The sequence below is a fragment of the Chiloscyllium plagiosum genome, unplaced genomic scaffold (assembly GCF_037043375.1).
Source record: "Chiloscyllium plagiosum isolate Xiang-an unplaced genomic scaffold, Cpla_swu_hap1 HiC_scaffold_35, whole genome shotgun sequence".
NCBI classification, from domain to species: Eukaryota; Metazoa; Chordata; class Chondrichthyes; order Orectolobiformes; family Hemiscylliidae; genus Chiloscyllium; species Chiloscyllium plagiosum.
The window spans coordinates 16911322-16935867 of NW_028270173.1; the positions used below are offsets into that span (position 1 = coordinate 16911322).

The 24546-nt window shown below is 42.8% G+C and overlaps 1 protein-coding gene across 1 annotated transcript in view; it reads right to left on the reverse strand.

The window, feature by feature from the left end:
- The window catches only part of LOC122541420 (complement factor B-like), a 57610-nt gene that overhangs the window by 27064 nt on the left and 6000 nt on the right, over positions 1-24546 (reverse strand). Inside the window, exons 2-11 of the mRNA XM_043678179.2 lie at positions 23074-23286; positions 22408-22590; positions 20968-21141; positions 18470-18571; positions 15478-15611; positions 10760-10907; positions 6293-6424; positions 5478-5567; positions 2640-2777; positions 475-572 (exon numbers count right to left, since the gene is read on the reverse strand). Coding sequence (XP_043534114.2) covers positions 475-572; positions 2640-2777; positions 5478-5567; positions 6293-6424; positions 10760-10907; positions 15478-15611; positions 18470-18571; positions 20968-21141; positions 22408-22590; positions 23074-23286 — 1412 coding nt within the window. The remainder of the gene's footprint in view (positions 1-474; positions 573-2639; positions 2778-5477; positions 5568-6292; positions 6425-10759; positions 10908-15477; positions 15612-18469; positions 18572-20967; positions 21142-22407; positions 22591-23073; positions 23287-24546) is intronic.

The window sequence follows — 24546 nt, forward strand, 5'->3', positions numbered from 1 at the left end:
TTCAACAAAAATCTGGAATCAAGTGTCTAATGAAGACCATTGTCAATCGATGGAACACTCTCCAACTGCCTGGACAAGCATCACATCCACAAACATTTACTCTCTCCACCACCCATGTTCAATAGCAGCAATGGACCTAGTTGCACTCCAGAAATTCACCCAAAGTTCCTCAGCCAACACTTTCCAAACACAGACATTATAATCTAGAAGGATAAGGGGCACAGATACTTAGGAACACTACCACCTGCTTCTACCATGTTCCCCTTCAAGACGCACAATGTATTGACTTGGAAATATATTGCTTTTTTCTTTAATGTCACTGGGTCAAAAATTCTGAAACTTTCTCTTCGAGTGTACCTGCACCAAATGGACTGCATCAGTTCAAAAAAGCAACTCACCATCACCTTTTCAAGAGCAAATAAATTGAGACCCTAATAATATCTTGCTACTTCCGTGGTTGTGTGTAAAACTTACCGGAATTTCCATGAGAACGTGCCAGGGGTGTCTCAATCTAAAGGATTTCTCTACATTTTCATCAGCAACTCCACACAAATCACCAATTTGGTTAAAGTCTGCAAAAGTGCAAAGATACAGCACGTTACAATAATCACCAAAGCAAGATTAGCAAAGATGCTCGAGAGGTGTCACAAACCGAACTGTCATAAGTCAGTAAATGCCAACAGTAATAAAACTCAACTATCACCAGACAATAGTAATTAATCACTCATATACTCAACAGCAATCAGTATTCAACCATTCATGCACTCAATGTTCAACTATCACCATGCCTATTAATAACTTGTACTCAGCCATTCCCACACCCCACAGTAAAATGTACTCAACCATTCCTGTTCTCAACAGTAATTATTATTCAATCATTCCTGCACCTAACAATAACTGGCACAATAACATCCAGGCTTTGGCTAAGTGGCAAGAAACATTTGCGCTACCCAATTGCCAGGCAATGATTATCCCCAATACAGAACCTAACCGTTACTCATTGTCACTGTCATTGAATCCCCTACTATCAACATTCTGGGGAATAAAATGAACCAGAAACTGAACTGGAACTGACAGGTAAATGTTGGTTTCAGGCATAGTTCAGAGGCAGGGAATTCTGCATCAAATAACTCACCTGTTCTGCGATGCCTGTCCACTACCTGCAAAGCACGAGTCAGGAGTGGAAGGCATAGTCCCAACGTGCCTGGATGGTGTGGTTCCAAAACACTCGAGAAGCTGGACATAATAAGAACAAAGCAGCCTGCTTCACTGGCACTCTAATTACCGCCTGCATTATAACTTATAGGTGGTACACATACATGGAGGGTAAAGTGAATAAATATAAGATATAATGCAGCAACTCACCACTTACCCCTTCAACAGAACCTTCCAAGACAGACCTAGACAGACAATTACAGCCAATGCACGGGGACAACTACGTGTAAAACCCACCCTCAAGTCACACATGATTCTGACTTGGAACTACATCTCAACATCTTCACTATTGCTGGGTCAAAATCCTGGAACTCCTATCCTAACAGCAATAGTAGGGTGCCCTTTCACCTCAAGGACTGCAACAATTCAAGGATGCAGCTTACAACCATCTCCTCCAGCAGGATTAGGGGAGAGCAATAAACGCTTGCTTTACCAGTGATGCCCACATCCCATGTATGAATAAAAAGAAATCCTATACACAATAATGAGAATTCATGCATCAAACAGTAATAATTTACGTTGCCATTCCCACTCAATACTAATTAATACTCCACTATTCCTGTACCAAACATTAATCAGCATTCAACCATTCCCATATCCAAGGAAATTAGTAATCAAATCTTGATGCACCTAACTAGCACGCTAGCATCCTTTATACAATAGTAACTAATACTGAATCATTCATGTACTTAATAGCAACTAGTACTTAAAATAACTAGTACTGAATCATCTCTGAACCTAACAGTACCCAGTACTCGATTATTTTGCCAGGATTTGTGGTGGGGTTTTCAAAACTGGAGGGCTTACATTTAAGGTGAGAAAGGAAAGATTTAAAACAGATCTAATGAGCAAACAGAGGATGGTGCACGTATAGAATGAGCTGCAGAGGAAGTGGTGGAAGCTGGTACATTACAACATTTACAAAGCATTTGAATACGAAGGGTATATGAATACGAAGGGTTTAACAGGGATATGGGCCAAATCCTGGCAAATGGAACTGGATTTATTTAGGATATCTGGTCAGCATGAACGAGTTACACCGAAGTGCCTGTTTCAGTGCTGTACATCCTTATGACTCTAAATGCTTTCCCTGTGAACATTTACTTACCATGACGATCAAAAGAAGATTGGAAAATTCTGGCTCGTACCTTTGCAGTTTCCAATCTTATTTCATTATCCTTAGAAAAGGTCTCCTCTGGTCCTGGGGACTTATCTTCTTTTAGTAAAGCCAGCCCTTCTAACATCACTGATTTTTCAGTAGTGTGACTAATGTTGGCTGAATTGTGGGAAATTAAGAATTTCAAATGTAGCGACCTGGATGTTGCACCTTGCGAAATTTAAACCAGGATAAGAGTATCTCCACTCAGAATTAAATTGTTTAATGAGCCTTAAAGGAACACTGTCAAAGAAACTGAAATCCATACCTAATATGTCATCAAAAGCTTTTATCAGCTCTGTCGTGCTTTTAAGAATAAAGCAATGTTTCTCGTCATGTTTTTTAGATGATAGTGCGTTCAGTTCTAGTATATTGGCACCATCTGTCACTCCAAAGGAGTACATATCTGTAAGACAAGTAGTAGATTGTGAGCACTGACACTCAAGCAAAGGATGGTCAATATGCTTACAATTCAATATGCCTGGATGTACAAACCAGCTTGAACAAACTTTGTCACGAGTCTAAACAATTTCTCATAGAGACATGGGAGATAGGAGCAGGAGGAGCCCTTCAAGCCTGCTGCGCCAACCGTCATGATCCCATTCACTCAAGTGCTATGTCTAGCCACCTCTGGAATACATTCAATGTTTTGGCATCGTTTATTTCCTGTGGTAATGAATTCCACTTTTTGGGTGAAGAAATGTCTCATCTCCATCTTGCCTGGTCCACCTCAAGTCCTCAGACTGCGACCTCTGCTTCTGGATGCGCCCACCATCTGGAACAAACCCCCCCTCCTCCCTCCTCCCACCTACTCTGACTAGTCCTGTTAAGATTTTAAGTCTCTACAAGATCCCCACCCAAACATCGGATTCGCCCTGAACTCCAGCCGAAAACAATCCAAACCCTACTCAGTCAATCTCACCTGGTACTCCATCCCAGACATTCAGAGAAAGTGAGGTCTGCAGATGCTGGAGAGTCGAAAAGGGTGGCGCTGGAAAGGCACAGCAGGTCGGGCAGCAACCAAGGACCAGGAGAGTCGACGCTTGGGGCGTAAACGCACCGACAGACACTTTTCACTGACAATGGTAACAGCGAGTGCCTGACCGTCGACCGTTTCCTCTCCTCATGGCACTGCAGACGACAGCGAGCGAAACCCGCGCACACGTCCGTTGGGGAGTAACTCGAAGTTCGAACGCTGTCACGGCACGTGACATCACGCATTACTGCGCATGTTCAGGGAAGCGCGTGCGGTATTGTTCTGACGTTGAGTCTCAGTGGGACTGGGGCTCCGCTGGGTGTTGCGTCAGTTTGGTTCTCTCCTGGGAACAAGGAGGAGTCCTTTCTCCGTCTCCCTGCCGCACTCCCCTCCGACGGTTACTCACTGCGAGCTGTAGCCCTCAATGCCATTCAAGGGCGGATCGCGGCCGTTCAGCCCGTCGCGATTACGCCTAGCTCTTTGAATGGCTGCCTCCAGCACAATCTCAGGCAGTGCATTCCCAGGCTCCCGACCACTTTTGCTATGTGAAAAGGTTCGCTCTTGTATTGTTTCGAAATCTTTTGTGAATTGTTCTAAATCTATGTCCAATCATTCTCTCTCCTTTCTTAAGTGAGAACTGTTTCTCCCTGTCTATCTCAAACTCCCATGATTTCAAATACTACCATCAAGTCTCTTTGCTCCAAGGTGGAGGACCATCCCACCCCAAGTTGTCACAAAGGAAGTCCTTCATTCCTAGAGTGATTCTAGTGAATGTTTTCTGTATTTTCTTTAATGACTTCATACCTTTCCCAGAATACAGTGCTCAGGACTGGATACAGTACTCCAGCCGAGGTCAATCTAGTCTGTTATATAAATTCAGCATAACCACCTGCTCTTAACTGTACTTCATGACCCTGCAAATAAAGCCCAGGATACTATATGCTTTGTTAACCAATCTCTTAACGTGTCTTACCAGCTCCAATGACTAATACACATACATCAAGGGCAATATGTTCCTTCATATACTTTAGAGCTGTAAGCTCCTGCAATTCAATACCCTTGGATACTTCCGAGATTGTTTTTCTCCATTTATTTCCTAACAAAATGAATAACTTCATGTTATTCTCTTGATCTGCATCTGCCTACTTGCCCTTATGATGTTCAACACTGTTCTCTCAGTTTAGAATGCTTCCAAACTTTGTACCATGCAACAGTATTAAAACTGCAGTTTCTACCTCAACCTTCAGGATATTAATATAAATCAGGGTTCTTGAAGAATGTCATGAACAATCTTTCTTCAATTGGAAAATCATCCAACCACCAGTGCTATCTGTTTCCTGTCACTTGTCCAATTCAGTATTCATGTTGCTACTGTCCTTTTCATTTCATGAGCTATAATTTTGCTCACAGATGCGGGTGGCATTCTATCAAACCACTTTTGATAGTCCATGAATACTTGAACAGCCTTACTTCCATTAACACTCCCTGTTACTTCAAAAGACTCCAGCAAGTTGGTTAAACATAATTTTCCCAAAAGAAATCTATGCTGGCTTTTAATTAACCTGTAGGTGTTCATTTGAATATTAATTTTGCCCATAATTATTATTTCTAGAAGTTTCATGCCCATCATAGTTCAACTGACTGGTCTGTAGTTGCTAGACTTAACTTTACACCATTTTAAAAAATTGAACAAGTCCTGTGGTGCCACCCATTAATCTAAGAAAGGCTGAAAAATTACTGCCAGTTTCTAAGAGATAAAAAGCAACTTCATTGCAATGACATCTTCCTCTCCTCTCCTATCTATTACAGATTGTTGAAGGGTGGACAGCAGAGAAGAAGCTGCTTTGAGTGCAATGAATGGAAGTATCTATGTGAGTAATGATCTTCTGAATAACTTGGCAATATAATTAACATACCATTAACAAGATACACCAGTGAAAGGCATTGCTTAATTACGTGCCTAGAGCACTTATAAGTAGAGACTGTTGAGACACTGGGAGCAGTAGGTAGGAGACAGACAGGTGAAATGCTGCACAATAAATGTATAAGAAAATGTTTGACATCTAGTTTCACACCTCACAGTCTGGCTTGGAATCAAATGAAAACTCACGCTGGCACATGGATACTCACCAAGATAATCATCCGATTTATTTTGTGCAAAAATAAAGTCCTTTATTTCTCTGACTGCTGTCTTGGGGTCCCCTCCCATGTTCGATTTCCCTGCAACACCAAAGAAGGTCTCAGAAATGTACAACTCACCATTGAGAACCACCTGATTGAGAGTATCCCAAAACGCATCACTGCTCCCTCAACCAATTTATTTTATCCATTCATGAATGCCTCCAAGGCCAGCATTTGTTTGCCTGACGTCATTGCCCTGAAGCAGATGGTGACAAGCCATGTTTTTGAAGCGTTGCAGTCCATCTATAGCAGTTATACTCACAGAGAGGGTGCTGCAGCAACAATTCAGGAATGGCCACAATGTTTCCAAGTTTAGGTAGTGTGCAGCTTGTAAGGGAGGTGATGGTGTTCTCATTCATCTGTTTCTCTTGCCTTTCTAGATACTAGAGAGTGCAGGTTTGGAAGGTGTTCTGACAGGAGCCTTGGTGAGTTGCTGTGATGTATCTTGTAGATGGTGTGCACACGTATTGCCACTGTGCTTTTTGGTGACAGGAGGTAACATTTAAGATGGCCTGCATAATATTGCAGCCACAGTGCATACTGGAAGCAATGTTTGAGGATGGTAGGGAGAGAAGAGAGAAAACAAATGAGGGAAATGTCCAAGCCAGCCGACTGCTATTTCTAGGAGGCCGTAGGCAGTTATGACTGCAAACATTCAGGGTCAGTGTGGTGTGGGTCTGTTTTGCTTCAGTCAGCTTAATCTGCCCCAAACCTTACCTTCTATCCACTTTTTAGATTTCACCCTAGTATCTGAGCGTACTCACCATCTGTAAATAATATGGTGACGAATCTTGTCTTGCCCCAGGAATCCTTATAAATGATCTTTGAGAGGACCATCATTTCCAGTACCTTCTTGAACGCTGCATGAATGTTGGTGCCTCTCTTGTCAGCATGAACTACAAACATAAGATGTAAATCAAGGGAATTGATTTTTTTTTAAAAAGTGGCTTCAGCGGCAATTTGGAAAGAGAGAGAAACAGCAGGCAATTGAACATGATCTCCCTTTCAATTAGACATCGGGAGATCCAATTCTTAACTCTATTTGCTAACTTGGTTCCACACCAGTTATCAGACAAAAATCTATTGTTCTTGGTTTACACAATTTACAACTTACATAGCTGTCCAGTCAATGTGATCCTGGCTGATCATCCAATTCAGCATCTTGTTCTTACTTTCTCCTCATACCCTTGGATCCATTTAGTGCTAAGAATTACATCTAACGTCTTCTTGAAAACATTCTGTGGCAGAGAACTTTACAGGCTCACCATTTTCTGTGTGAAGACGTTACTTCTCATCTCAGTCCTAAATGACATACCCCCATATCCTTAGATTGTGATCCCTAGGTTCAGGATTTCCTGGTCATTAGGAACATCCTTCCTATGGTTACCCTGTCTAGCCCTGTTTTGATGAATTAGTGTTGATTTATCTTCTGTTGATGATATAAGTAGGAGCAGGAGTAGATCCTGTGACCTGTGAAGCCTGGTTCTGCTGTTGAGTACAACCATGGCTGACTGTAGATCTGAGCTGCTTTCACCAGCCTATTCCTCGTATACCTCGATTCCCTGAAAGACCCAAAAACCCTGTACATTACAGCCTTAAAAGTATCAAATGATGGAGCATCCATAAGCTGCTCAAAATGAGGATTCCATAGATTCACAACTTTTTGAGTGAAGAACTTTCTCCTTATTTCAATCCCAAGTGATCATCCTTTACCCTAATACTATGTTCTGGGTTCCCCAGCCGGGATGGGAGAACAACCTCCCAGCATCTATACTGTGGTGTGAATCCCACAGCGAAATATAAATGGGGGAGTCTCTACATTTTACAATCGGAATAAAGAAGACCTTGAGGTCCATAGGTCGACAGGAGGTAACTTGCACACTAACCCTAACCCCAATGTTAACCCTATAGTTGTACCCCTTCTAACCCCCTCCGTGATGCCAAGGTTGTGTTGTCACTGTTCAGAGGAGAGATCCCTTTTGTGATGATGCTGTCACTTTAAGAGGCTATTTTGTCCTTTTCTTGAACAGATTTTGTAAGGCAGAGACGCTAAGCTGTCTCTAAGAAAGTAAACAGTTTGAGTCCTTGGGTTTTTATTTTAAAGTTGAAATAATGGAAGCAGCTGGGTGTGGCCAGCTTTCACAGATCAGGCTTTCTAGGTTGTTTTTAGTTGTTTGGTTTAGTTTTGAGCAGAAGCCTTTGGGGTCTCAAAAAGATTGGCGCTTCAGTGAATATCTTCTATCATCTATTCTCTCACTGCTTTTTCCTCCTGTATTTTAACTAGTAGTTTGACCAGTTGCATTACATCTGGAACACGGCGCTTCACATCTGCCTTTTAAAATAAGAAAAAGTTAGTGTCTAGGCTACCTTCTTAAAATATAGAGGAGGTCTGGTTTGGTCCATAACAGTGGTCCACTGTTGTCTTCAGTGGACAACAGAACGGAGGATAGGTTGTATGTTTACATGTCACCATTTCACCGAGGATGGTTCAAGTTAAAAATCAGGGCCCTTTGTGCACCCAACTCTTAAGTTAAAGACTAGGCCATTTGGCTCCTTGGGCCTGCAGTACTCTTTTGGGAATAAGGGACTAACATTAATAAAGGAAACGCTGGAGCATCCAGACCTTGTTCTCTTCAAATGGAAGGTCAAGTAGAGATTTGATAACATGAATCAAAGTCACGATGAGTGTGAACAGGTAGGAATTGTTTCTGTTGGTTTATTATCCGCTGGAAGGATTATGAACCAGAGGCTACATGTCTAAGGTGAGTGGCAAAAGAAACAAGACTGGACATTGGTGAGGCCAGTTTTGGAATACTGTGTGTAATTCTGATCAAGGATGTTAAACTTGAGAGTACAGAAGAGATTTGCAAGGATGTTGCTAGGACTGGAGAGTTTGAGTTACAGGGAGAGCCTGAATCGGCTGGGTTTTTTTTCCCTGGGAGTGTTGCAGGGTGTAGGGTGACCTCATAAGAGATTTCTAAAATCATGAGGGGCATGGATAGGATGAATAGCCAAGGTCTTTCCCTTCAGGTGGGGAAGTCCAAAACTAAAGGACATAGGTTTAAGGTGAGGGGGAAAGATTTAAAAGACCGGTAGCTTTGTCATGCAGACGGTGGTGCATGTATTTTAAGAGGTGCAAAAGGAAGTGGTGGATATGGGTACAATTACAACATTCAAAAGGCATCTGGTTGGGGTCATGAATAGGAAGAGTTGAGAGGGCCAAATGCTGGCAAATGTGACTGGGTCAGATTGGAATGTCTGGTTGGTCCAGATGAGTTGGACCAAAGTTTCCATGCTTATGACTTTGAGTGAAATGGAGGGGGGGATGCATTTATGAAGCAAAGAGTGGTTAGGATTATTAATAAAAGCAAAATACTGCAGATGTTGGAGATCGGAAATGAAACAGAAACTGGTAGGGAAACTGAGCGGGACTGGCAGCATTTGTGAAGAGAGAAACAGTTAATGTTCTGTGTCAGTCTGACTCTTCAGATTAGACTCAAAATATTTTCTTTCTTTCTCTCCACAGATGCTGCCAGACTTGCTGTGTTTCTTCAGCACTTTCTGTTTTCATTTGGTCAGGACTTATGTGTGATGTATGATGATGTATAAATATTGCCATGGGGGGAGATCCAATCACAGCTTTTAGAGGAGAATTGGATCATTATCTGATGAGGAAAACATTGCAAGACAGTGGGTGGGGGTAGAAAGCAAAGAAGTTGTTGAAAGTTTTGCAGTTGTCTCACATAGACACAATGGGACAAACAAACTCTTGAATCACCTCAGAAACAACAAGATTTCCAGCAAATACAAGCTGGTTAAGTTACGTTTTCCTCACAATGCCCTTCAGGTCCAGTATTAGGTTAGATTAGATTCCCTACAGTGTGGAAACAGGCTGTTTGGCCCAAAAGTTCACACCAACCCTCCGAATAGCAATCCACCCAGACCCATTCCCCTACATTCATCCCTGACTAATGCATCTAACACTACAGGCAATTTACCATGGCCAATTCACCTAACCTGCACATCTTTGGACTGTGGAAGGAAACTGGAGCATCCAGAGGAAACCCACGCAGACACGGGGAGAATGTGCAAACTCCACACATGCCCAAGGTGGGAATTGAATCCGGATTCCTGGCACTGTGAGGCAGCAGTGCTAACCACTGAACCACTGTGCCGTATTGTTCTGGTGAATCTGTTCTGCTCCCTCCAATTTTTTTTCATCCATTCAGGGGATGTGTCAATGGCCAGGCCAATATTTATTGTCCAGAAGGTAGTTACAGTGGGTCTGAAGTTTCATCTAGCCCAGATCGGATACGGATGGCAGATTTCCTGCACTAAAGGACATGAATGAACATGATGGGTCTTTTTTTTACAACAATCAACAGAAATTACACGGCCGCTATTAGACTACAATTTTTTTTCCCCCAGACTATTGTTAAATTCAAGTTTCACCATCTGCCATTGTGGGATTTGAACCCATGTTCCCAGAATGTTAGCCTGGTTTGGATTACTAGTCCAGTGACTTTTACTTATGCATCCCTCTGTTTCAATAAGAACAGAGAGAAAAAAAACTGCAGGAAATGCTCAGCATGTGTGGAGAGAGAAACAATTCATGTTTCAGTTCGGGATGATCTACAATCAGAAAATCCTTTCAACATAGGTGTGATGAGCAGAACTGAACACCTTACTCTAGATGAGGCTAAAACAGGGCTTCATATGTCTGTGGTAAAACTTGCCTTGCAGGGGTGGAGGGTAGCGATATTGGCCGGTGCAGAGCAGCAGCGATATATAGCTTCTCTGTAGGTTGACGAATGAGTAGGAGTGAGGAGCCAGTGACAGACAGCTGTCAGGAGTGAATGAGACAGAGAGAAGAGTAACTGGGGGACCCGGGCTTCAGGACAATGTTGAGAAGCATCACAAGGGAGTGGGGCAGGGGAGGCAGAGAATGGGTTTTTTCCCAGTTTATGTTGAATGAGCAAAATTAGAATGGGAGTTGGCTGTCCGATTATTCCGTGAGGAGATATCTGATCTTGCTCGTTTCCCTCAAGCGCAAATTTGCTGAGGCGAATGACGTGCAAGACTTCTTTTTGGATACCAAGAAACTGCAAAGCCATGGGCATTGTGCAGGAAGTGGAGTAGGTTTGAGGGGCTGAATGGTTTACTCCAGTTCCTATTTCTTACATTATTAGACCGTTAATGAATGAGCAATTGCATTCCAACCCTTAGCTCACCTTCATATTGTGCCGATTCCCCATTATCTAACAGATAAATGACCTCATCAGCTGTGGCTGTCTCCTGAATATTGATGTCAGAGATGACTTTTGGTTCTGATGCATACGATATAATTCCAAATTTGGGCTGAATGTCAAAACTTGCAATCTATGAGATAAAATAGAAATAAATTGAGAGAGAGAACCTGCACAGTTACCGCCTTTGCTGTTTGAATTCATGTATTGCTGGACATCGGAGTGCATCTGGGAAAATTAACAAACAGTGAAATTCACAACTAATCTTGGAGGAACTGTTGGGCGAAGTTCACAGCACAGAATCAGATAACTTAATTGTAGTTTTAAGTTGTCCAAGAGAAAGGCTGCAGTAGTGAGTATAGTGGATTCTTTCTTGATTATATGTTTTTGGAGATAAGTCTCTTGATTAAACTTAAAATATAAGCCATAGCTATTAACTTACCTGGGGCAGTGTTTGTAGAGGAATAAGACGGTGTTATTTTCTGTGTCTGTAGATTGTGAAGGAGCAAAATTGGCCTTTGCAGTAATATGTACTTCTTGTCAGATGTGGGAGTTTAAAGAGAGTTTAAGGGTTACTGCGGATTATATCTGCCATAAATGCTGTTGGATGCGAATCTTATCAGATCAAGTGGATCGGTTGGAGAGACAGATAGAAGTGATGAGGAATTTGCAACAGCAACAGTATGTGATGGATGGCAGACATAGGAAGGGGGGAAAGTCTCAGATACAGTCACATAGATGGGTTAACTCCAGGAAGGGTAGTGGAGGTAGGCAGCTAGTGCAGGAGTCTTTTGTGGATATACTTGTTTCAAACAGGTATGCTGTTTTGGAAAATGTAGGGGGTGATGGATTCTCAGGGGAACGTAGCACAAACAGCCAAGTTTCTGGTATTGAGATAGGCTCTAAAGCAACGAGGGGTATGTCGGCTTCCAAGAGATCAATTGTATTAGGGGATTCTGTAGTCAGAGGTACAGACAGACATTTCTGTGGCCAGCAGAGAAAAAGCAGAATGGTGTGTTGTTTCCCTGGTGCTAGGATCAAGGATGTCTCAGAGAGGATGCAAAATGTTCTCACAGGGGAGAGGGACCAGCAAGAGGTCATTGTCCACATTGGAACCAACGACATTGGAAGGGAAAAGGTTGAGATTCTGAAGGGAGATTACAGAGAGTTAGGCAGAAATTTAAAAAGGAGGTCCTCAAGGGTAATAATATCTGGATTACTCCCAGTGCTACGAGATAGTGAGTGCAGGAAAAGGAGAACAGAGCAGATGAATGCATGGCTGAGGAGCTGGTGTATGGGAGAAGGATTCACATTTTTGGATCATTGGAATCTCTTTTGGGGTAGAAGTGACCTGTACAAGAAGGACGGATTGCATCTAAATTGGAAGGGGACTAATATACTGGCAGGAAAATTTGCTATAACTGCTTGGGAGGATTTAAACTAGTAAGGTGGGGGTGGGGGTGGGACCCAGGGAGATAGTGAGGAAAGAGATCAATCTAAGACGGGTACAGCTGAGAACAGAAGTGAGTCAAACAGTCAGGGCAGGCAGGGGCAAGGTAGATCTAATAAATTGAACTGCATTTATTTCAATGCAAGGGGCCTAACAGGGAAGGCAGATGAACTCAGGGCATGGTTAGGAACATGGGACTGGGATATCATAGCAATTACGGAAACATGACTCAGGGATGGGCAGGACTGGCAGCTTAATGTTCCAGGATACAAATGCTACAGGAAGGATAGAAAGGGAGGCAAGAGGGGAGGGGGAGTGGCTTTTTGATAAGGAATAGCATTACAGCTGTGCTGAGGGAGGATATTCCCAGAAATACATCCAGGGAAGTAATTTGGGTGGAACTGAGAAATAAGAAAGGGATGGTCACCTTATTTGGATTGTATTACAGACCCCCCAGTAGTCAGAGGGAAATTGAGAAACAAACTTGTAAGGAGATCTCAGCTATCTATCAGAATAATGGGGTAGTTATGGTAGGGGATTTTAACATTCCAAACATCGACTGGGACTGCCATAGTGTTAAAGATTTAGATGGAGAGGAATTTCTTAAGTGTGTACAAGACAATTTTCTGATTCAGTCTGTGGATGTACCAACTAGAGAAGGTGCAAAACTTGACGTACTCTTGGGAAATAAGGCAGGGCAGGTGACTGAGGTGTCATGGGGGAGCACTTTGGGGCCAGCAACCATAATTCTATTCGTTTTCAAATAGTGATGGAAAAGGATAGACCAGATCTAAAAGTTGAAGTTCTAAACTGGAGAAAGGCAATTTTGGGATGGTATTAGGCAAGAACTATCGAAAGCTGATTGGAGGCAGATGTTCGCAGGTTAAGGGACGGCTGGAAAATGGGAAGCCTTCAGAAATGAGATAACAAGAATCCAGAGAAAGTATATTCCTGTCAGGGTGAAAGGGAGGACTGGTAGGTACAAGGAATGCTGGATGACTAAAGAAATTGAGGGTTTGGTTAAGAAAAAGAAGGAAGCATGTCAGATATAGACAGGATAGATCGAGTGAATCCTTAGAAGAGTATAAAGAAAGTAGGAGTATACTTAAGAAGGAAATCAGGAGGGCAAAACGGGGACATGAGATAGCTTTGGCAAATACAATTAAGGAGAATCCAAAGGGTTTTTACAAATATATTAAGGACAAAAGGGTAACTAGGGAGAGAATAGGGCCCCTCAAAGATCAGCAAGGCGGTCTTTGTGTGGAGCCACAGAAAATGGGAGAGATACTAAATGAATATTTTGCATCAGTATTTACTGTGGAAAAGGATATGGAAGATCTAGACTGTAGGGAAGTAGATGGTGACATCTTGCAAAATGTCCAGATTACAGAGGAGGAAGTGCTGGATGCCTTGAAACGGTTAAAGGTAGATAAATCCCCAGGACCTGATCAGGTGTACCCGAGAATTCTGTGGGAAGCTAGAGAAGTGATTGCTGGCCTCTTGCTGAGATATTTGTATCATCGATAGTCACAGGTGAGGTGCCTGGAGGTTGGCAAATGTGGTGGCAGTGTTTAAGGAGGGCGGTAAAGACGAGCCAGGGAACTGTAGACCGGTGAGCCTGACCTCGGTAGTGGGCAAGCTGTTGGAGGCAATCCTGAGGGACAGGATGTACATGTATTTGGAAAGGCAAGGACTGATTCGGGATAGTCAGCATGACTTTGTGCATGGGAAATCATGTCTTACAAACTTGATTGAGTTGTTTGAAGAAGTAACAAAGAAGATTGATGAGGGCAGAGCAGTAGATGTGATCTATATGGACTTCAGCAAGGCGTTCGACAAGGTTCCTCACAGGAGACTGATTAGCAAGATTAGATCTCATGGAATACAGGGAGAACTAGCCATTTCGATACAGAACTGGCTCAAAGGTAGAAGACAGAGGGTGGTGGGGGAGGGTTGTTTTTCAGAACGGAGGCCTGTGATCAGTGAAGTGCCACAAGGATCGGTGCTGGGCCCTCTACTTTTTTGTCATTTACATAAATGATTTGGATGCGAGCATAAGAGGTACAGTTAGTAAGTTTGCAGATGACACCAAAATTGGAGGTGTAGTGGACAGCGAAGAGGGTTACCTCAGATTACAACAGGATCTGGACCAGATGGGCCAATGGGCTGAGAAGTAGCAGATGGCATTTAATTCAGATAAATGCGAGGTGCTGCATTTTGGGAAAGCAAATCTTAGCAGGACGTCTACACTTAATGGTAAGGTCCTAGGGAGTGTTGCTGAACAAAGAGACCTTGGAGTGCAGGTTCATAGCTCCTTGAAAGTGGAGTCGCAGGTAGATAGGATAGTGAAGAAAGCGTTTGGTATGCTTTCCTTTATTGGTCAGAGTATTGAGTACAGGAATTGGGAAGTCATGTTGCGGCTGTACAGGACATTGGTTAGGCCACTGTTGGAATATTGCATGCAATTCTGGTCTCCTTCCTATCAGAAAGATGTTGTGAAACTTGAAAGGGTTCAGAAAAGATTTGGATGGGTATATGTATAGGAAAGGTTTGGAGGGATATGGGCCGGGTGCTGGTAGGTGGGACTAGATTGGGTTGGTATATCAGGTCGGCATGGATGGGTTGAACTGAAGGGTCTGTTTCCATTCTATACATCTCTATGACTGTATAAATTACAATGTAAGATATAACAAACAATAATAAAAATCACTTCTTTATTCATGTGAGCTTCATTGACAAGGTTTGTCACCTAACCCTAATTGCCTCTGAGAAGGTGGTGAGCTGCCTTCTTGAATCACTGCAGTTCACATGGTGTATGTACACCTCCCAGTCAATCTAGATGACAGTTCGAGGATTTTAACCCAGTGACAGTGAACGAACAGTAATATATATTTCCAAATCAGTACTGAGAGTGGCCTGGAGGGGAATTTGTTGATGGTGGTGGCCCATGAACCTGCTGCTCTTGTCCCTCTGGATGGCAGAAGTCTGGGATTTAGAAGGTGGTGTCCAGCAACCCTTGGTGAATTTCTGCAGAGAATCTTGTAGACGGTGCACACTTCTGTTACTGAGTATTGGTGGGGATGCCAGTGGAAAGGTTTAAGATCGTAGGGTTCCAATCAAGCGGGGTTGCATTATCCTGAGGCAGTGATGTCCAAAAAATTGCAGAACAAGGAATAACCCCCATGAAATTCTTCTGTTTAAAACTACGCTAAAGGCCACTTTCGAACTTCATGGCAATGATTTGTTTCATTACCTTGTCAGTGAGGTTCTTTATGATATTCTTGGCTTCATTGAAGTTGGCCTCACCAACACTTTCGGAAGCATCTAGAAGGATGTATATATGAAGTGGAGCATCCTTGGTGAGAGTAATTTTGCGGGCAGTGGATGCTGTGAAGTAAGAGACAGTTAAAGTTAGGGTGATATGGGTTATATTGGCGCTCATTGGAAGGAGGTGTTCCATGGATCAAAAAATACCTTCCCAAATCCAATGGACATTGAACTCTCCAAGGCCTGTGTCTATCTAGTGCGCCTTGCATATCCCACCACACCGTGTAGATCACTAAGGCACATCTGTCAGTGGCAAAGTTCATCTTCTTCCCACCATTATCATCTGCCTTTGGATGAAGGCAAGCCCTAGGACCCCAATAGAGTTCCTGACCCTCTGTTGCCATGGAGTCTTTGACCATTGAAAAGTTAATCTCACTAGACATGACAGCGAACAAAGTGCAGTAAAAAGGTGGCCGAGGCCCGAAAACAGACTTGACTTTTAATCAATTTTCTTTAAATACTTTTGTTGCTTAGTTATTCATACATGAGATATTAGCGTCGCTGACAAGCCCGGCCTTTCCCTTGAACTGAGAAGTTTACTTGGCCATTTGGAGGGCAGTTCAGAGTCAGTCACATTGCATACGTCTGGAGTCACATGTAATCCATATTAGGTAAGGATGGTAAATGTCCCTTTTTAAAGGATATTAGTGAACCATTATTGGCAGTACATTATTATTATTCCTAAGACTAGCTTTAAAGTTCAGACTTATTCATTTGAACTTGAGTCCCCTGAGTACACTCAAAACGTCAACTTTCCTGCTCCTCGGATGCTACCCTTCCAGCTATGCCTTTTCAGCACCACACGTTTCGACTCCCCTGAGTAATAGACTGGGCATTTGGATTACTAGTCCAGTGATATTACCACGATGTTACTATCTCTTGGAGAATGAGGGAGTTGGGGGATAGTAAAAACTGTTAAACCAGCTGAGGTGATTGGACCTCGAATGTCATGTGATGCAATCACCAGGGAGAAATCCAGTTGAAGTTGACTACCCTCAGCCCCAGGCCCATATAGAAGTCAGGGTTATGTTGACAAGACTCATTCCACTTCGAATAAGAAAAGACCAAGAACCTTTGAACCTAATGGAACATTGACTTTGATGCCCACTAATGTGTTGAACAATCGCACAAAAATAAGAGGAAACCTCTCCATCAAAGAGTTGTTTCTGTGGGCTGAGGGGTGGCAGGAAAAACTCAAAACTGACTGGGACAGTTGTTTTCCAGCAAAAATGGTAATTGCTATTGAAACTCAGCAGGTCTGGCAGCATCTATGGACAAAGGAGAGTTAACATTTCGAGTCCAATGAACCTTCTTCAGAAATTTGTTTCAGATCTTCAACATCCACAATTTGTTTTCTGGTAGGAATAGATGTTTTATTGGGTAAGGGTGTATGGGTTTAACAGGCCTAGGTGATTGGATGGAGTTTGGTTACACTGCAGCCATGGTCCAATTGATTGGTAGAACAGCCTCTTCCTACTCTTCAGCTCCCAGTGAGCTCAATGTTCACTGTTCCTATGATAGATTGTGGTTCAAATGGGAACAATTAAAATATTCGAAAGGAGGATTTTGGTCATTGGATCAGACAGAAGGGGATTGAACAACCAGGAGAAAAAGCAATCATAGAAAACATTAAAAACTCGAGGCAGGAGTAGACCATTTAACCCATCGAGCCTGCTCCACATTCAATATGATCATGACTGATCTAATATCTTAACATCAGACTGCCATCCACTCCCCAATCTCATTGAAATATTTCACTTCTAAAAGTATGTATGTTATATTATGGAAAATATTCTAAAATTTATTTTGCTTTCGCTCCTTAAACAATTTTATTTTAGTTGTTTGTTCGTGGGTCTCATACTTAAGATGGAAATGAGGAGAATCATCTGGGGATCATCAGTCTTTGAAATTCTTTTCCTCAGAATGGACAGTCTGGGCTACTGAATATGTTCGAGGTTGGTTTTAGACAGATTGCTGATTTGTGGCAGACTTCAAACAAAAATCTAGGATCTATGTCGTTTGTTGCCTATAAGCAGCCTCTGGTGTCACGTTGCTATATGTTTCACAGCCCTGAGATGTGAGTTGTTGAGGGGACTTGCAGGAGAAAGCAGCTTTCTCTGCCTTAGTCAGAAAGAGACAAACCTTAAAGAAAAGAAACAGCAAAAACTCTGTCAGTGAAGTAGTTTGAAAATCTTATGAAGTTTTCAATATCAGGATCAGAATCTGAAATTGGGTCTGAAGATCTCTGATCATTCTGCAACTTTCAGTAATTAGATCTCGTCAACAGAAAATCTAAAGAACAGTGAGAAATCAACACGTTCATACCCTTGACTTACAAGGGTGCTATTCTTCAACTTTTTTACCCCAAACTCGTATTTGCAGACCTGTGTTGTTTTATCTGACCTGTGTGTATTTGGAATTAAGGAGTAATTATAGTAGCTTTGTTGGTAACCTGTTTCCCCCACTTCTAAAGGACATTTGTTTGCATTAAGTGTATTTTGAGACTAATGAAGAAACCTGGTCAAAGTATCTCTTATTCTACGTAATGACAATAAAGAGACAAATTAACTATCTTCGTGATTAAAAGAAACATTTACACTTTGGAGATTGATTACCAGAGCACTCCTCCCATCGGTGTTATAATAGATTAAAAGAGTTATGGAGGACTGCAGACAGAAAAGTAGAATTAAGACCAGAATTGTGTCAATAATTTTGTTCCATGTGCAGCAAGTTGCTCGGCGTAGAATGGCCTATTGTGGTTTCTTATGTTTCTCTCACCAATAAAAAAGTGAAAATGCAACTTTTGGTTATTAAGGACTTATCCTATCCCTTTTTAAAAAAGGCTTTAGCTGAGACAAAGGGAAGAGTTAGACGGGGGGACTGGTTAATGTCATGTGGAAAGGCAACATATGACATACCTGGCTGCTTTGCTTCTCCAGTTTGAGTCATACCCAGCATATTGGTAAATGAGGCTGTGAAAGCTGATGCTACATCTTCTGGAGTGTCAAAGGAGTTTTTGTCTGCAGAAAGAAAAGTGTTGGTTTAGCAAGATCCACTTTCTCAATTTGATTCACGTGTGTCCAAACTGAGACTGTACCATTTTTGTCCCACAATCTTCCCAAATGGAATGTTGTTCTTCCATGCTACCCCTGACAACTTCCCCACCAACTAACCACACCTGCCAACTTCCTGCATAATGTTTGAAGCTGAATGGATTCTTTCCATTTCGGTTTCAGTGACAGATGGTGGGAAGCTGGGTGGTGGAGGGAAGCAAGGGCAAAGTCGTCAATCCACTCCTTACATTGTATTTTCCTCATCATTTGAGCTTGTTGAGACTCTCCGTAATATTTAACCTCAATAAAATAGTATTGCCATTACTCCATTCTGAAAAAAAGGAAGGGAGTTCTCCTCTCAGTCCTGAGTTGATTTTAATCCCTCACAACAGATGGATGATTATTTTTTATTCACAATATGTGGGGATCCTAGCAACATCTGCATTTAGTGCCTACGCATTATTGCCCATGAGAAGGTGGCACTGAGATGCCTCCTCAAGTATAATGGAGTGACTCATTAGGCCATTCCAGTGGGCAGTTAAGTGGCGAGCTGAGGTTCCAGAGTCACACAAAAGCTCGACTGGATAAGGAGTCAGGAGTGTGATACATTGCTCCCCATTTGCCTGGCTGAGTGCAGCTCCTACAACAGTCAAGTTTGACACCGTTCAGGGCATAGCAGTTCGCTTGGTTGGCACCACATCCACAAGCATCCACTCTCCACCAGCGTTGCTCAGCATCTTTCAAACCTATGACCACAGCCATCTGAAAGGACAAAGGCAGCAGATACATGAGAATACCATAACCTGCGTGTTCTCCTCTAAGCCACTCACCATCCTTACTTGAAAGTTGGTCGCTTATTCCTTCAGTGTCACCGGATCAAAATTCTGAAATTCCCTCCCTAAGGGCATTTGAATATATTTGCAGGATAGGGGCTTGGCATGTTTCACAATACCATGAATGCACTTTCCTTGGCCATCAAGTCTTGGTTTAGGATTCAAACAGTATCTCTTTCAGTTCATTTGTAATTTTTAAAAACAAAACTTGCCTTAAGATTTGCCACACACAAATACACAGTGTCAAATAGATTTTATGTGGAACAGATTTTATGTGAAACGTGATAAAAACATAGTAAATAGACACAGGGTTAGGCCATTTTGCCCTTTGAGCCTCTTCTGTCATTCAATACGATAGTGGCTGATCATCCAGAGTAATACCCTGATCCTGCTTTATCCCCATACCCTTTGATCCCTTTAGCGCTAAGAACTATATTTAAAACCTTCTTGCAAATATTCAATGTTTTGGCCTTAACCATTTTCTGTGGCAGAGAATTGCACATGCTCACCACTATTTGGGTGAAGGCTTTTCTCCTCTTCTCAGTCCTAAACAACCTACCTTAGTATTCTTAAACTGAGATCCTTGGTTCTGGACTCCCAAGTCACCGGGAACATCTTCCTTGCATTTACTCTGTCAGGTTTGTTAGAATTATATAGGTTTCTATGAAATCTGCATCAATGGAGCTGAGGTGGAGAGTGTAGAATGTCCAAGTTCTTCGGAGTGATGATGACCAACAATCTGTCCTGGACCTTCTATTTAGATGCAATGGTCACAACAATGTCTCTTCTTTCTCAGGCAGCCTAGGGAATTTAGCATGTCCTCACCAATTTTTACAGATGCACCATAGAACCTGAGTACATAATGGCTTTGTATGTCAACTGCTCTGCCCAGGACTGTTAGAAACTACAGAAAGTTGTGTACATAGCCCAGACCATCACAAAAGCCAATCCTGCCATCTGTGGACTCCATCTACAATTCCCATCGCCATGAAAAGGCTTCCAAATTATCAAAGACCCCTCCCACGCTGGTAATACTCTCTTCCACTAGAAAATATAGAAGCTTAAATATGTACCAACAGGTTCAAGTTCAGCTTCTTCCCTGCTATTGTTAGACTGCTGAATGGATTCTCTAATTTCCAGTCTAATGTTGATGTTGCTTTTGTGCATCTCCTGTGCAGATGTAACCTTGTATGCTTTGTTTTGTCTAAACACCCTATGATCTCTATGTCCTGTAAGTTATGATCTGCCTGTACTGCTCGCAAAACAAAACCTTGCACTGTACTTCGGTACATGTGACAATAACAAATAAACCAAATCCCTCTCCTTGCCTCCATGACTCATAAAACCTGGCAGAGAGGGGATGGGTCAAGCGGCCAATTCCTGTGCTGTAAACACTATGCGATCCCATGCAAACTGTCATTCCAACAGTCATTACCTGCACAACAGGTAATAGAAAGAGGCAGTGAGCTGATGCTCCTGTCTGATGGTTCATTGAATGAACCTAAAGAACTGATGAAGAGGAGGACTTACATTGGCAGCTGGGTTCTCTTCCACTCCACTCCCTCGACTCCAGGCATTGCCTCACGCTCGACCCTACCAGCACGAGGTGGTTGTTGCAGACATACTCCACCTTGCTGCCGATCATGTAATTCTCTCCGGATTTCCTGCCTCCAGCCGGGATCCCGGGATGAGGGCAGTATTGTGCTTTGAGAGTTTGAAAACATGATTAAAGGCGAGAAACAACTCAGTAGCTAGCTAGCTTTCAGTTATTTTCAAACCCATGGCAGCAAACACACAAGGGAAAAGCTTCACCCTCCCACGCAGTCACCCCTTCCTCCTACACACCTCCCATTCATCAATTTCCAAAACAATGAAGTTCATGGTACAATAACTCCCAGCTCACCATGAAGGAAATGGCACCGGGAATTTCTAGTTTACTGAAGTGCTTCAGTTAAAGCTCTTTCAATCTAAGCCTGTAATTGTTTGAAGAATTGGAGGGTACTGTTGATAGCAATATTCATTTAGGTGTACCAAGAGTCCCTTGAGCTTGTTCCTAGAACAATGCAATCAGTTTTGGGCATCCAATCCTAGGCAGAATATGTTGGCCTTGGAGAGAATGGATCAGATCTCACAAGGATAATACCTGGAGCCTGAGGGTTACTTTACAAGGAGAGATAATGCAAACCAGGGTTGTGTTTCCTAGAATTTACAATGTTAAGGGGTGAGTTGGTCAAAGATTTCCAGATACTAAGGGAGATGCAACGAGGAAGATAGAGAATTTAGGGAGAGGGAATGATGGAATCACACCAAGAGGTATGACAGGGGAAACGAGAGAGTGTTGGGGTGAGTGAGAATGGGGAAATGTGAGGGTGGGAAAGAGGTTGGGAGGATTGAGGGTGACGAGAGTAAGTCTGGGAGGATTGAGGGCAGAGAGAATAATTTGAGGGTTGAGAGCATGGAAAGTGAGGCTTGGAGGATTGAGAGTGGGAGGTTGAGAGCAGGGAGAATGAGGTTGAAAGAACTAGGGGGAGAGATTTGGGGGATCGAAGTGTGAGGGGAGTGTGGTTGCGGGAATTGAGGGTTGGTGAGAGGGAAAATGGGAAGAGACTGAGGTTGGGAGGAGTCAATATGGTAAGACTGATGGTGGTAGAAATGAGAGGAGTGAGTGAAGTATGGGTTAAGCAGCGGGGTAGGAAAGGGTGACTGTGGGAGGGGTTGATGTGAAGACGATAGAGTGGGGGGCATGGAGTCAGAGGAAGGGCGGGATGGGGGCTGGAAATTCTGAAGATTGAAATAAATTATTTATGCTGGTTGAAATGTCCAGGATTGAAGGATAGGATCTAAAAATGAGAACCTGACCTTCCAGTGGTGAAAGTAGGAAACGTGTCACAAGAAGGGAAGGCTAAGTGGAATTCTATTTTGAAAACAGCAAAGCAAACACATCCAGTGATAGCCTAAGGGGGAACTCACATCCAGAGTTACAGCTAGTTATTGTCCCATTCCATCGCCCATTCTTCATACAGGTCCTGCTAATTGATCCTTGAAGCTTATACCCATCATAGCACTCGAAAAAAACAGTTTCCCCGATAGCATAGGAAAGGTTCTGTGGTCTGATCATTCCATCTTCCAGTACAGGCATTGGACATCGAAACTCTAGAGAGATAAGAACAGGTTAGAAAGGTTGAATGGTCTGGCATTGACTTCAGGGCTTGAGGAGAACAGAGACACGAGGGATTTCAAGGAGAAACGAGTGAGCTAAGGAGATCAGTGAGTCATAGAACAGATACAGGACAGAAGGAGGCCATTTGGCCTGTTATTCTGATTCTCTTGCGGAGGCAAGAGCAACTTGGTCAGCCTATTCCCTCTCCTGGGAGATTTCCAGGGAGGTGCAATCTTCGAGTTTATTGATCGCAGGACATGGGATAGTGACACACAACTTCAGATTCCACCACAATTTCAATTCTGTTAACAGGTAAACTGAGAATGGCAGAGTTAGTCCTAAAATGGTGCTCAGTTACAATCTTCTCAAGGCCAGTTATTGTCTGGATGGACAGTAATAAATGATCACAGGTCGTGAAAGAGTGAAACAGAAAGAGGAAGGAGAGAGGAGAGGAATAGAAAAGGAAGCTGCCTCACCTTTGCATATAGGTTTGGTGCGTCTGTAAGTGAGCCTGAACCAGTGCCCACTCCTCGTGCACTTGGTCTCTGACACTGGGTATGGGTAGGTGTGTTCTGGACACTGGAACCTCAGAACGCTGTCCACTGCATTACCATTCGATTTCGTCAGTGTGCCCCCAGTAATGTGGACATTGGGATCACAAGTTATATTCTCTTCTTGATTGTCATCTTCTGCAATGAGATTTGTGAATGTAACTTCATGAATGGGTGAGGGAGAATGGGATAGGGAGGTGAAAGTTAGGATGAAGGAGGTTCCATCTTACTGTGCTACTGCACGTTGACCTCAGAATTGGTCCCGAAAGCCAACCCAATGGGCTGACTAAAAGATTTTGATCATGATACAGGCTATTCAGCCTTGTTGTGGGCATGTTGGCTCGCTGTCATGGCAACTTAACTAGTTCCATTTCTTGCTTTTACCCATAGCTCTGTCAATCTTTCCATTCTGGCACTTAATCAACTCTATTTTGATTGTCTTGATGCCAACACATTCTCAAGCAGTGCATTCTCTACAAGAGGTTTCTCCTTGTGACACATTTGTTTTTTTTTGATAATCACCTTAAATCTGTGCACTCTGGTTGTCAATCCTGCTAAAGGCGTATTATGACTAATGCTGCCCAGACTCCTCAGGATTTGAAACACCTTGATCAAGTCTTTACTTAACAGTCCCTGAGGAGATCAGGTCCAAAGTTTGCAATTTCTCTGTGCAATTGAAGCTTCTCGTCCCTGGGACTAAACTGGTGTGTCTTTTCTGTACTCCTTCGCTGTCCAAACCTGATGTCTATACAATGTTCAGCACCTTTCATGATTCTCAAGACACTGAATCTATCCGTGTTCAAATGCAACAAGACCTGGACAACATCCATGTTTGGTCTAACAAGCGGAAAATGATAAGAGAGCAAATTGTAGAGCCATTGGCAGAAATGTTTCAGGCCTTTCTGAGCATAGGATTAGTCCCAGGTGGCTGGAGGATTGCAAATGTGACAGTGCTGTTTAAAATATAATCCAGGAAACTACAGACCCTGTCAGCTTGACATCAATAGTGGGAAAGCTGATGGAGTGCATAATACAGGATAAGGTAAAGAAACACTTGGAGAGAAACAAGTTAATACTTGACAGTTAACATGGCTTTGTCAAGGCAGGTGATATCTGACAAATTTAATTGAGCTGTCTGACCAGGTGACACAGGCAGTGGTGAGGGTGGTACAATGGATGTTGTACACGTGGAATTTCAAAAAACATTTGATACAGTTGGTTAGCAAATTAGAAAGGTTTGGGACTGGTTGATTTTGCAGCATGGTGGCTCAGTGGTTAGCATTGCTGCCTCACAGCACCAGGGATTCTGGTTCAATTTCACTCTTGGGAGACTGTGTGGAGTTTGCACATTTTCCCTATTTCTATGCGGGCTTAGTCCAGGTGCTCTGGTTTCCTACA